This window comes from Hevea brasiliensis, chromosome 4 (genome assembly GCF_030052815.1).
Source record: "Hevea brasiliensis isolate MT/VB/25A 57/8 chromosome 4, ASM3005281v1, whole genome shotgun sequence".
NCBI lineage: Eukaryota > Viridiplantae > Streptophyta > Magnoliopsida > Malpighiales > Euphorbiaceae > Hevea > Hevea brasiliensis.
Window position 1 is genome coordinate 112953156 of NC_079496.1, and position 15086 is coordinate 112968241.

The 15086-nt window shown below is 36.2% G+C and overlaps 1 protein-coding gene and 1 pseudogene across 1 annotated transcript; one reads left to right on the forward strand and one right to left on the reverse strand.

The window, feature by feature from the left end:
• The first annotated feature begins 3158 nt into the window (after positions 1-3158).
• Positions 3159-4644, forward strand: LOC110646539 (leucine-rich repeat extensin-like protein 4). Its single transcript, XM_021800012.2, has one exon. It carries the CDS (start codon positions 3312-3314, stop codon positions 4533-4535), a length of 1224 nt encoding a protein of 407 aa, XP_021655704.2. The 5' UTR covers positions 3159-3311; the 3' UTR covers positions 4536-4644.
• A 306-nt stretch (positions 4645-4950) lies between these two features.
• LOC110646540 (acid phosphatase 1-like) lies at positions 4951-7657 on the reverse strand (annotated as a pseudogene).
• Positions 7658-15086: the final 7429 nt, after the last annotated feature.

The window sequence follows — 15086 nt, forward strand, 5'->3', positions numbered from 1 at the left end:
AAATTAAAGGAAATCACTTCAATCTATATGCAGAAGAGGAAATTATTTTTATTAAATTTAAAATAATTTTAAACAAACTAAATCAAAATTTAAAAAATAGTTTAAATGGAAGCACTTTAAGAACTTATATAACTATTTGTTATATAAAGCTTTCGATTATAAATATTTCTAACCCTAAACCAAAACAAACATGTGGGTAGCTAAGGCTATCAACAATGTAACAATAATGCCTTCAATACCCAAAATAAAAAATAATAAATTGTAATTTTATTTTTATAATTTAGCATAATTAATAATTATTCCTATATTTTTAAAATTAAATTATTATATATTTATAAATTAATTTCGTCTTTCTATCTACTTTGGACATCATATTTCATTAATCTTGACATAATACAATAGTCAAATGTGATAAGCTTTTTTATTCTAATAATATCCTTAAATCTAAAGATAAAAAGCTGAAGGAAATATTAATTGAAAAAAAAATTCTTGGAAATAAATGTTTTGAAAAAATATTTTTTATGAATACATTTTTCTAGAATAGATAAATAAAAATAATCAAATTCAAGACTTCCTTACACCTTGCACATAAAAAATGAAGGAAGATTAGTTAGATTTGCTACATAATTAGTATGATTAAGAATGTCATATTACAATATTATTACAAGCTTAATTCGTACCAGAAATTCAATTTTACTCATTTGGTAAAAAATTTGCCATAAATTCAAACTCATAGATCCTATTAGAATTTAATTTCACATCAGTTGAAAGAAAAATTGGCAAATTGGACTGAAATTTTCAGCTTGGACCTAATTTGCATTTTTCAACTATTGGATGATAAACAGAAAATTTAATAGTCTGGATTCAACAGACCGTAAGAGACTCGGCCCATTCACTATGAAAATTCTCATGTGTGTAACACATCGATTTACATTGGTATCAATTGATCCACTTTATCTCCATTTCATGAAGCTTTAATTTACATGAAGACAACCTCACAACATTTCCTGGATGTTTCAGGGCCTCAGCATGCACGTGCGTCAATCATCTGACCCGCCCGTAACAGATCCACATATACCAGAAACTTTCATGGAAGCAAGGAGACAGGGCACCTTAGCCATCATGGGCCTGGAAGTTATTTTAGGGACGACTGCCAGTTCTTCGCCAATGGCATTCTCATCACATGCACTACGGTATCCTTCTAGATCTGCTTTAGCTATCAGAAATCAGAATTGCATCCAAAATGTGCAGAGCTTTTTTTCAAATAGGACTTACAAAGGTGACTTTTAAGTGATTTTGATTAATGTGTACAAGTTAAAGAGCTAGACGCAATTTAAAAGCATACTGATCGTTGACATGTACACGTATATCTAATCAAAAGTCGATGAATTTTATTGCTTGAAATGGAACTAGACGCTGCTATGAGTTATTCGCTACTCACAGTAATGCTCAACAAAATGTCCCATCCCCAAGCAAAGTACTGACCAATTTTGCTTGGAATAGGACATTTTGATATGCCCTACTATGAGTTATTCGCTACTCATTGTAGCCCCAAACAAAATGTCTCGTCCCAAGCAAAATAGCGATCAGTAAAGTTTATCAACTTTTAATCAGACAGATGTATGTATGCTTAGCGACTATAGTTAGTCACGTTTTTAAATCGCATCTAGCTCATTGTCTTGTTTACAGTAATCAAAATCACTCCTCTTTGATAAAATATTTGTAATTCACCTTTTTTAGGTGTTTGATTTTTTTTCAACTACACTTAATTCGGAAACAAATCCGAATGTGCAGTAGGAAGCTCAAGGTGGTCAATGCCATGGGCCTGTAAAAGAAGGAGAAAAGAGATAATCTCTCGAGGGAATTACAAGGTGTTCAATGCCACAGGCCTGTAAGATGATCAAGCATAACTAGTAAGTTCAACTAAACTTCCATGCAAAACTAGTTGGTTCAGGTACACGAACTATCAACTTCTTTAAGGCCAAAACTTTCTTTCAGCTGATAGGCCAACCAAACTGTTGTATCCAGCTCAAATTCTACCACTAAATTTCAATTGGGTATCCAGAAAAATTAATATGAGTCGAGCCCAATTAGATGGGCCCTCAAATCCCTGACAAAGCCAATTCAAACGGGCCAGCCTAGTAGGACAGTTCCGCCTAGGACGATGTTAGGTTTATATTTAACACTGAAGCCGAAGTGGTCCAGAGTTCAGCCAACCCATGTGGGTCCCCCAGTGCAGCAGTCGGCCACAAATTGCACCAACCCAATGGTGGTATTGATGGTGCTGCCAAACCATGCGATTCAACCCCTCCATTTGTTTAACTACACAGCAATGAACTTCACTGCCGCGAAAAGTTCGGAAGAGTTTGCGTCTTAATATTCAATGAAAAGGTGATATTCAAATCATCCCATTATGAGTCATTGAATTAATGTTTTGTTTTAAGGGATGACAAAGAAAACTAACCTTGAAATAGTTTTCTTCTATAATTGCACTTTCAATTTCTACTTTGAAAATATTCATGCTCTGTAATAATTTTCAATGACTTTTTGTAGTATTTAGTCTTAATCAGTTGCGATGTCATTGTTCTATGAGAGTAAACATGTAATCAAGTGATTATTGAAAAATTGATCTTACTTTTAAGTTTAAGTTGAGAACGGTATTCAAGTAAAACCCTCTCAATAATAATCAACTCCAGAATTCGAACTCTTGACCTTTCCAATAACGTTTACTTGGGATCAGCTCCAGACCACTAATTTAATCCACTTATTAATTGAATGGACGAGATAAGAGTTCATGAAGTATAAAACTTCCTCACGAAGTAGAAAGCTGATCTTCTAATTCATGTCTAGGATTTTCTGAACAGGGGTTTTGGGCTAGAGCCTTAATGTATTGGTTGGTTTTGTAATGAGGTGAACTTTGGACGTCCTGTTTTCTTTGTGCTTCTGTTTTTAGGGCCCATGTTGCGTAAGTTGCCCTCTGAGCTTTGTTAAAGCAATTGCATTTGCAGTTAAAAGGAAAAAAAAAAAAAAGTGTTTAATCCCAAGGTTCACTGTAGGTAATAATTAATCAGAAACTCACCTGCTAGTTCTTCCACCATGAATTCTTTCAAGCGTCCAACACTAACAGACAAATTTAATAATCAAACCCAAACAGGTAAATAGACACCAGAGAAAAAAAAAAAGGACATTGAGGACCAAATCCGAACCAATTAACCCCACACCAATTTCTCTCTTCAATTCTGTGTCCTCTTTTAGACAACATTTCAAGCAAACCCATCAAATAAACATCTCCATAGCCTCAGCTGAAAATAATGGAGAAGAGCTGGCTTCTAGCTTTTCTCCTCCTCTTCCAGGCAATGCCAAGAGGAGCAGCGATTGGTGTGGGTGTTGGTGTTGGCATAGGCAATGCAGGTGGTGGCGTGTGGATTGGTGGTGGAATCAACGACCCACCACCATCCGGGTCTTCATATTCAAACCTCAACAGTGCTTATACTGCTCTACAATCATGGAAATCAGCAATCACGGATGACCCATTAAAGATTTTGGACACTTGGGTTGGCACTGATGTGTGCTCTTACAAAGGAGTTTTTTGTGCAGTTCCTCGAGGTGATGGATTGGCTGCCCCCCCTGGTCCAGTTGTTGCAGGCATAGATCTCAACCATGCAAGTCTCCAAGGGAATCTTGTTAAAGAACTCTCTGTCCTTACAGATATGTCTCTTCTTCATCTCAACAGCAACAGGTTTTCAGGCACAATTCCAGATACTTTCAAAGACCTGACTTCTCTCCAGGAGTTAGACCTGAGTAACAACCACTTTTCAGGTCCTTTCCCTGCAGTTACTTTGTACATTCCTAATCTCATTTACTTAGACCTTAGGTTCAACAGCTTTTCAGGATCCATTCCTGAAGATCTTTTCGACAAGAGACTAGATGCAATTTTCCTCAACAATAATCAATTTTCTGGTCAAATTCCTCAAAATTTGGGTAACTCTCCTGCTTCTGTGATAAACTTGGCTAATAACAAGTTCACTGGAAGCATTCCAGCTAGCTTTGGTCTAATGAGTTCTAAATTGAAGGAGATTTTGTTCCTCAATAATCAGTTAACAGGCTGCATTCCCGAGGGAGTTGGGCTCTTCACAGATATGGAAGTCTTGGATGTAAGCCACAATTCACTGATGGGCCATTTGCCAGACACAATATCTTGTCTCAGTGAGATTGAAGTTCTCAATTTGGCACACAACAAGCTCTCTGGGGAACTGCCTGACCTGGTTTGTTCTCTGAGAAGCCTCATGAATTTAACTGTTGCTTATAACTTCTTTTCTGGGTTTAGCCAAGAATGTACCAAGTTGTTCAGTAGAAATGTGGGTTTTGATTTCTCTTTGAACTGTATTCCTGGAAGAATTATGCAAAGACCTCAACCAGAGTGCTCGGCTATTCCAGGAGGACTGAGTTGTCTCAGAATACCTGCTGCACAACCTCTTGTTTGTGGGTCACTTGGAGTCACAATAGATGCTAATCTAGGCCCATCATCACCATGAAAGAGGGAGAGATTGGTTAAAAATTACCATTATTGTACAACAGGTTGGTGATGGTTGCCTCATTAATTAATAGCAATTATGATTCAGAACTCCATAATTTATTTCTTCATTGATGCGGTACATCTATGAGTTATAAATCAATCTTTGATGGATTAGAATACCCAGAAATTGAATTGGTTGTGATTCTTCTTGTAATACGTCTATATTGAAATACCTTAATGAACAAAATATGACTAGCTAAAAGTGGTTCTAAAAGTGGTTATAGTTTATTGTTAATGGTAAAGAGTAGAAATGTGATTGTTTTATCAGGTGATTCTGTTCTGTGCACACAATATGAGCCTTGCTGGGCACCCCCAATTTGATAGAAAATTATCGTCAAGCGCAAAGTTACAACAATGTCACTGTAGTGTAGTAGTGGAACAACAATGCCGTGGAAGTTGAATATTAAGCAAAGAATAAACAACAGTATCAACAAATTACAGAATTGCTCTGTTTTTATACAGAATGTAATACATTGGATTTGGGAGTTTAAAGGATTTCTCTGCCAATGCAAACCCCAATAATTCACTCCACTGATCTCCAGAGTCCCCATGTATTCTATAGCCTTCATTTATCAACTCCAATCTTTTCTGACATTTGTAAAGAGTAGCAGACTTGCCATGATCCGGAGCTTCCCTGTATCATACACCATACTTTGATCTTTACCCCAATGTTCAACTTACAACGTACTTTAACAAATATGTATATTGTATAAAGATGGAATAGGTACATTGAAAAAAGCTTCGATGTTACAGCTAAGTGAAAATGACTTCTCTCACATGTCTTTATCTTCAAATAATGGTGTGAGATTTATCACAATAATTCACGTTACATCACATAACTCAAATTTCCCAATTGCTGTGTCCTGCAAATAGAAGATTATCCCTGTGACATTCAATTCCTTTGATATTCACCCCGCCCAGCTAATAAAATAATTGTAAATCCCGACTGCCTTGTTTCCTTGCACAAATTCATACTTGCTGGTAAAGCAGGTGCTTCAGCTAAATCAACCCATTTGTCGAGAGATGCTTCATCGAAGGCCAAAGGGCTCTGATCTATATGCAAAACAAGATACTATGTGTAACTTGGATCAACCAAAAAAGGGTATATGCATTTATATCAATCGAGACAGCTTTGAAATTAATTTTATCTAGAAAAACAGGAAAAGGTTCTTGCCTTGCATTTATGGTTCGGCAGCCTATGTCAAGTTCTCAAGTATTTTGCCAAGATTGATGGATATATTGTGCGGCAGCAAGTTGAAAAATGTTCACCTAATTTCTCTTCAAGCATAATCGTCTCGCTTGGAAGTTCATAAAAGACATGAGTGCTTTATATTAATAAAACAAACGTTACACAACAGAACTCATGAACAAATATTGCTAAAGTTAGGTTGTCATGCACATAAACAGTTACGCCAGCAGGAAGCAATTGACTTGAAGACAAAGCGTTAGAGGCCAAATCGCAACAGGGAATCCCAAAAGCAATTATAATCATAGAGGTACGATCCAATTGTCATACACCCAAATCCAAAAAATGCAACTAACATAGCATCCCTTTTCAAGAATGTTAATAGGAAAAGAGCCTGTCAAGCCAAATCCATGACATGCTAGGCTAGCTCACAATGATTGTTTTCGTCTGACATTATGATTATGAATCTCTAAGCATTTTTTTTTATGACAAGTGCAGCAAACGAATAGTCATAAGGGCGTTTCTTTTCCTGGTAAAATTACTGAAAAATCGTTTAATGGATCATATTAGAAGTGACATTGGACATTAACCAAATTAAAATCTATGCAAGTATGTGCCAAAATGAAGATTGCTGTGTCTTAATAATGGGGTCCAATGCTAGTGACAGGTTGGGGCGATTGGCAGATTGCAAAACAGCAACTGCTAGCTAGATAAGTTTCTAGACACTGAAGCACTGGGCAGTCACGGGAGGAAACTGAGAAAAGATTCCAACTTTTGTGAAAAGATGTTACTATCTATCAATAATCTAAAGAGTAAATTGTTCTACCAAAATCCTAAAATTATAGGAGGTTGATTGGTGCATGAGAGCTAGCTGAATAGCTCCTAGAATTATACTGCTTCTCACACACACAAGCCTTCTAGGTGTCTAATTTCAACTGGTCTAATTCCAGAGCACGACAAATCATCTAATCAAATTCGGCATAGATCAACAGTTAGAATTCTTTCACGTACCCGAATCACTGAAGCGCACAGTAGGGGAGATCGGAGAGCAGTCTCTTCAATATCGAAGACCCAAGCCTCTTTCCCATCGCCTGCATTTCATAGTCTTAACGAATGTAAGTAAATGGGAAGCTATAACCTCACAGTCGGAGAGGCAGCGGTCACCGGAGGTGTAATGCTTAACATAGTGCTCGCATCTAAAAGGAATGCTAGTCTAGTAGAGTGGAGAGGGGGAAAAAGGTCAGCCTTGGCCCCAACCCCTCAAATTCTTGTACACATTCTTAGAAATATATATAATTATTTTTTAATTATTGATATTTTCAAAAAATAATTTATATCATTTTATTATGGTAATAAATAGAATAAAATATTAGAATTATTTATTTTTCATTATATATTTAATAATTTTTTATAAAACACCTTTAAAAAATTTTATAGCCTAACTATATTTTTTTATGTTTTTTTTTCAATATATGAGTTTCCGAAGCTAGAATGTCAAATCAGCTTGTAACACAAAAAAAAAAGTGTAAAGAGTGAGGTTGGCGACCTATTAGTTAGCTATTTCGACGCTTAAATTAGAGATTTAGTAGAGAATAGAAAGTTGAATAATGAAAAGTTTCAATAGTAATTTTGACAAAATAAATATACTAAATAATACCTAATTCTCATATTTATAAACCATGAGCTAAAAAGCCATTATAGTTATCTGTGAGAATTTTGGATACTCAATTGCTGCTTCAAAATTTTTGAATCTACCTTGATTGTTAATTGGAACTATCGATACTCAAGTTAATGTTCGGCTTATTCGAATTCTTATCACTAATATGTCTTGCTTGTATTTGCTCGGACTAACCAAGTCGAGTATTCAATAGCCCAGTTTGGTTGGTCCGAGCCATGTGATACCTGGACTACTTTTCGGTCATAACTTCTTCATTTTGATCTTCTAACTGAACTTTAACCTTTTTACTACTATGTTGACAATTTTCACTGAGCTTTAACTATTTGATTAGATTTTGAATGGCTATGTCATGACCCAACCTATGGGCTGGACCGGCACTAGGACTTGAGCCAGCCTAAAGCCCCCGAGACCCGTAGTAAGCCTAACTATTCCTCAATCCAATCCTAAGGCCCATTTAGGCCCAATTTCAAGAATTCAATCGGACAGAGTCCAGGCATAAAATAAACCATTCAACGGGGAGTTTTTGACTCGCCTGACCTGTAAACACAATATAAAATAAATTGGAGAGCTCAGCTCACCCTCCACATGCTCATAATATCAAAAATCCAATGGGAGCTCAGCTCCCTCATCCAATCTAGCCATACATACAGTTAATAATTTTATAGGTCCAACATAACTTTTATAATACAGGCCCAAAATAAAAATAAGTACTTCTAACACATGCGGAGTCTAAATTTTAACTCAATTGGACAAAATACATTAAATACTATTAATGGACCTACGAAGAAGAAGAGCAGGTTAGCCAAAATAAATAATCCTCCTGTAGCCTGGAAAAATAGATGAACAGGAGTGAGCATTCGACTAAGAGAGCAAAATACTAATTTTAATCACAATTTCTATAGCTAACTAAAGCTAATGCATCCTAAGGAATGGAAATGCAAAATCATCATTAATTTTCATACAAACCACATCATGGCAGCAAAAAGGTAATTTGGAGCACTCACACACCCAGCACTGTTCAAACAGTACATATATGGGAGCTAATCCCCTATACAGCTCTCTTAAACCAACCTCTGCCAGCGAGTGTCTCTCAAGCCGAACTTTCGCTTAATAGACCAAATGCGGGGTCCCAGCGAGTGTCTCTCAAGCCGTGTCTACTCGTCCTGTCCATATCCAATACCATACCACACGCACTCCAATGCATGCACACTGCTCCAAATTACCACAAACAATATCCATGGCACTTCATCAATTATGAATGCAATAGAAAAAGTGCCTAGTGTTTAACTACATAGATACATATTTATAAATGATGCATGGGCATGCTTGAACATATGGGATTTGTACTTGGCACAACTTCAATGCAGAACTCTATTTCCCTTCCGGGTGGCAACCCTGGAAGCTCCTCAGGGAAGACATTCATGAATTCTCTGACAACAAGAACATTTTTCATCTTAACACCTTCTACAGATGTATCTCTCACCAATGCCAAATACCCTTGACATCTATGCCTCAACATTTTTCTAGCACTAATTGCTGACGCCAAATTATATGGAGCCATGCTCCTGCCACCATCAAAGCTAAACTCTTCCACACCAGGTATGTGGAAATATAACTTTTTGTTCCTGTGACACCCCTTACCCGTCTACAGTGTAGCCGAGCAAGTTATGCCACACAGTGCGCCGGAGCACAATTCATATTTCTATTACAATTTACCCTTTTTAATTCATTTATTCACAATTTTTTATTAATCTGAGTTTTTTGCAACTTTTATAGAAAATTTGGCAGAGTGCCGGCTGTAAATTGGAAAAACAGTTCTTCTGAATCTGTTAAAAACACTTCCAATATAATCAAAATTTCAGTCTCAGTCAACCACTAACATCTTTCCACATTTTCTCAAATGACATCAATATTTCAAAAATTCAAGTCATTCATATCATACTCAATTTCATAAGAAAAACTCAAATTATTACTGAACATGGTTTATAAATAATTACATCAAAAGCATAATTACATGAGTTTAAAATATACATAACAAAAGTTTACAAATACAAAAGACCAAAAATAGCCTAATGTCCTACCAATGCACTGCAAATGTGAAGTGACTCTGGACTCTGTGTGCAGATCTGAAAGCTCACCCAGTATGAGGTCTGCTGGACTCCCCAGCTATGTCTCCAGTACCTACGCGTAGCAAAAGCGACGCGCTAAGCAATTCTGCTTAGTGGTGACAATATAAAATAAAATAACTAAAATAACATAAATATGCAGAATGTATGTGTGGGGGTGGGGGCGTGAGGCGAAATATCATCCATTGGAATTATATAAAATGCACTAGGTAATGCCCAGGAAAGATGGTGGAGTCACAATGGTCTCACTTAAATACCACCTCCTTAGACAGCATTTCCTAGACATGCACTTCATACAATCCTAATAGAATCAAACCACTGGTAAGTACCGTCTTCCCATAACACTACCACGGTACTAAGGATTTATGCCACGAAGGCATAGATAGACAGGAGTCGCCACGGGTAATAACCGGACATATTGATGTTTCTTTCGAGGGTCATGGATGGCAACTTACTCCTTGCAGAGTTTCCACAACCGTCATTACCATAGCCCAATGTCTAGGTTCGGGATAGTGGGTACGTAAGGGGAAGGTGTTAGGCACCCCTTACGCCTGGTCTAACCTCGTTGATTCGAGTGCCAGTCCTCTACTAATGTTTCTAGAAGTCTTGTTTATTATTCCTTTATTAAACTTTATCCTAAAAAAATGCAATTGTAATCCTACACATGCAAGTAATTCACACAAGGGTTGTTGTTTACACACAATTTTCATGCACAAGTAATTTCTATCTATGGGGTTGCTAATTATTTAAATGATATTTACCAGATGACTAAAATTAATTTATTATTGAGAATTTAATTTACAAACAAATTCAATTTCAAATAACCCTATGTTTCTATTTAATCTAATTAATTAATTTTCACCAAGTTACCCTAAAGATAATTGAACTAAGTTAATTATGTACATGTGTAATACAATCACAACCTAATAAAGATTTTTAACATGCAAATTTATTTTACAATTACCAAATATTAAATTAAATTTATTTACATGCCAATGTTAGTTTAATTTACAAACAAGATTAATTTTAATTTACAAAGTATTTATTTAAATTAATTACATGCAAAAGTCAGTTAAATTAAAAATAAGGTTAATTTTAATTTACCAAATAAAAGTTCTATTATTACTACAATTTCATGCCAATGGTTATTCGATAAGTTTAGAGTTACTTACCTGTTGGTAAATGCAGTTGCCATTGGGGCAAGCTACCCTTAAAAAAGGGTCTTCTCTTCTAGTATGGCAATGATATCCCTGGCTTACTCCCGTTTAGCTCCATATAAGCTCCGCGCAAATGCCCTCTTTGGTACTTACCTTAGGGCTACTTACCAATTTTGTTTGTAATAAAAAATAAAGAAAATAAAGAAAAATAATAAAAGTACGAGAGACAGAAACTAAACATGTGCAGAGTTGTGTATCCCCTCAAATTAAACATGATTACATGATCTATATGAACATATAAAATAAATTGAAGACAAAGAGCATAGAATTAAAATATTGTGTGGCATAGATCTTGAAAAGAAAATAATAAAAACTGACCTTCCAAAAATCTTGTATGAAAATCTTTTTGAAGAAAAAAAAATAATATGGAAGAACTCAAAGAGTCTTAAATATCTCTAAATTTCTTATAGCTCTGAATTTTCTCTTCCTCTTTCCTCCCATCATCCCCTTCTTCCCTTCTCTAGTAGGGTATTTATAGCGTTTTAGGAGAGAGGTGTGATAGAGTTTGGAGTCTTAGGGTGATAAAGTTTAGATGACTTAAACAACTACGATTGTAGAATTCGAATAAGACTGGGATATGGGTGAGGTATTTCAACCAATAGGAAGACAGGAAAAAATGGAAGGCACCAATAAGGAGTGAGGAAGAGGTGTGGTAGGGTTTGGAGTCCTAGTGTGATAATGTTTAGATGACTTAAACAACTACGATTGCAGAATTCGAATAAGACTGGGATATGGATGAGGTGTTTCAACCAATAAGAAGACAGGAAAAAATGGAAGGCACCAATAGGGAGTGAGGAAGAGGTGTGGTAGGGTTTGGAGTCCTAGTGTGATAAAGTTCAGATAACTTAAATGACTAGGATTGATGAATTTGGATGAGACTGGAATATGGGTGAGGTGTTCCAACCAATAGAAAGAGAGGGAAAGAGGGTGACACCAATAGGGAGTGAGGAAGAGAGTGGGGCCAAGGAGGAGAGAGATATTTTGTTATTTTAATTTTTAGAAAATAATTAAATAGGTCCCATTTAAAATTCCTAACTAGGCTTTCTTAGGCCCATGGAGCCCAATTAAACTTAATTAGATCCATTTAAGAACTACCCATATTAAATTTATACAAAATAAAATTTTATTTAAATTTAATTAAATTAATTTCTCCAAAAGTTTATTATTATTTTTATTTTTTCAAGATCATGTCACAGAATTAATAATTCAGCTCCATGCCTCCAATTACATCTTACAGTCATATAATTTTTCATCATCGGGTTTCCCACGGCCTCAATGCACATACTCATCACGAAATAAGGGTCTACAGTATGTTTACATTTTAGGTAGACTTAATTTCTGGCATTTATTGCAGTATTATTCAATTAAAATTTTGTAAGATTCATTATCATTGCCCGAGTAACCCCTACTAGTCAACTGGACTGGATAAATGGGTAAACTGGCACTGGGTGCTAAGTACCTCGGACCATCATACCATCGGTCACATTGTGTCTCCCGGTGTGCAACAGAACAGCTAATAAGCTATAATAATTATCAGGGATAAAATTCAAGTATAATAACTCCATAAACATAGCCAAAGGCTATTTTATCACAGAATGGCACGTGAGGCCATAAAACACAGAATGGCATGAAGCCATATGCAGTACTGCTAACAGAACTCTATTGGCATGCCAACCTATCCAAACTAATCTTGCTAGGTGTACTAGGGCATGCTACACTCTTAAATTATATAATTCTTGAAATTCAAGTGTATGTGTTACTATTCATTTTATTAGTCAACAAAAATGTTGACTTTTGCATGGACAATAGGTACTTTGGTTATAATATTCCCAACATGCCACATTTTACATTCTAAAATTATTGGTATTGGTTGCCAATACTATTTCCAAGCTTAATGTTAATTGTTCAAAATTTTCAGATTTCAAGCTTTGTGTTTACTGTTCCATTAGTCATTTTTGCAGTGGGAATTTGGAAAAGTTGTCAACATGAAAGTTGTTCCTTATTGTGTATAGTTATATTTTTTTTTTGAATCACTCCATTTGGAGTTTTTTAGCTCAAGTTATGGCCTAAATACCATGACTGGCCGGATTGCCAACTTCCCAGATTTTCTGGACTGACCAAATCTACAGTGTTTTGTGCAGTGACTGCAGGTCACCTTTTGAACATGTTATGGTCAAAATTTGGGTTAGGTTTCTTCATGAAAGTTGTAGTTATATGTCTCAACTATTTGCTGGTAAAATTTCAGGTCAATTGGACCTTTCTACACTGAGTTATGACCAAATGAATAAATATTGTTCATTTGTTCATTTTGCCCATACAGAATGCAGGTCACCCGGATTAGGGCAATCTTTAGGTCAACTTGGTTTGGTTTTATGGGCATGGTTTCTTCACCAAAGTTGTGCCATTATGTGTCTAGTTTCATGTCCAATTGGCCTTGCACCAATTGAACCTCTACAACTCCAGTTATTGCTGCCCAAACCTGCTAGACTCATGCCATGTCCTATAGGTCACCAAGGGCAGCCACACTAATTTCAATTCCCACTAAACAAACCACTTCGTTTCTTATTCATACACAGCCCAATGGTCAGTAATTGACTATTAAAACTCTCTTTCACCAAATACATGAACAAAGTCTCAATTTGGGTACTAAACCCTAGCTCCACCATTCTAGATTGTTGCATTACTTGCGCTTCACCTTCCTAATCAATATATTAGTGTTAAGGGCAGCCACAATATCATTTTAATTCTAAGAAATCTTCAAAACTCAACTAAGTTCGAGGCTGCTGGAATTTTAAGCAAGACATACACATGATGTTTACTCAATTTTCTTGTAAATTTGCATCAAATACCACTCCTTCAACATGAATTGAAAGATAAAAATCAAGTTTAGTCACTAACCTCTAATGGAGTGAATTTCAACCTTGCAAGAGTTCTTTTTTTACACTTCTTTTTGCTCACAAAATATTCACCAAGATGAAAGAGTAAGTTTTTGTGTTGGGAACTTAGGCTTTAGTTGGGTAAAAACCAAAGAAATCAAGCTTTGGTAAGCTCGACCATGGTGGAGCTATGGTGCGGCAAAGAAGGAAAGAAGGAGAGCAGATAGTTGTTTCCAAATTTTGACTTTCTTTTTCCTCTTTTTTATGTATTATGAATGTATTTATTGATTTTTGATTGGCTAAAAATTTTTATTACCTCATGCTTACATAATGCTTATGTAATAAAGCTAATTTACTTCCATTTTTCTTTTCTTTCTTTTCCTATTCATTTTTAAATAATTTTTCATCAATATTTGTTCATATTTTATGTCATATAATTTATTTACATAAATGGAAAAGTTGGTAAAAAATCATCTCTGAAGACGAAATGACCAAAATGCCCTCTGTTTGGCTTAACGAGCCAAAATTGTGGGTACCGATTGATTAAATTTTCCTTGTGTTTTCTTAACATTTTATTGTCATTGGAACCCCAATAATCCTTCCCTGAGGCCCCAAAAATTATTTCAGGAAGTTTTCCACGGGTCTAGGGTTGTTAACGGCCTTCACCGTCACTTCCCCTTCAGGTTACTCATCACTGGGGTTTCGGCTCGTTTAACCTTAGTGCATTTCATTCCTAAAAATTTTCCTTGATTTTTATGAGCATTATTTGGTTTCTTTATAACTCCCCACTCTAGTCTAATTATAATTTCAAACATTCTAGCTGCCCAGGCCGACATTGTTCGCCGGAACAGTAGACTGTACGGACTAGCTAAAGTGAGGATGTTACAGTTCCTGCAGTGTAAAAAGTGGAATAATGAGTTGCCAGCCAATCTATTTCCAAAATTACATCAAAATCTATTACCGGTAAAGGAACCAAGTCTGCTGGGAGGATTCTTCCATCCACTACCATTGGGTTACCCGAAAAAATCATATCCACATCTATGTTATCACTAAGTGGGGTAGCTACAGACAAGGGGCATTCTAAAGTTGTAGGGTTCCTACCCAATCTCATGGCAAAAACAGGGGAGACAAATGAGTGTGTAGCACCCGGATCTATCAAAACATGAACCTCATAGGAACAGACTAGAAGAATACCTGCAACAACTACATTGGAAGCCTGAGCATCCTGGTGGGTCAAGGTGAAAACCCAAGCTTAACCCCTACCCTGCATTGCAGAACCCTGAAATTGACTTCTACCCCCTGACCTGCCTCCAAATCCATGTCCTCCTTATCCTCGGCCCTGTTGGCCACTGAACTGACTGCCTGCCATACTGGAAGCACTAGGATACAATTGACGAGGAACAGTTGCAACAGAACCCTGTGACCCC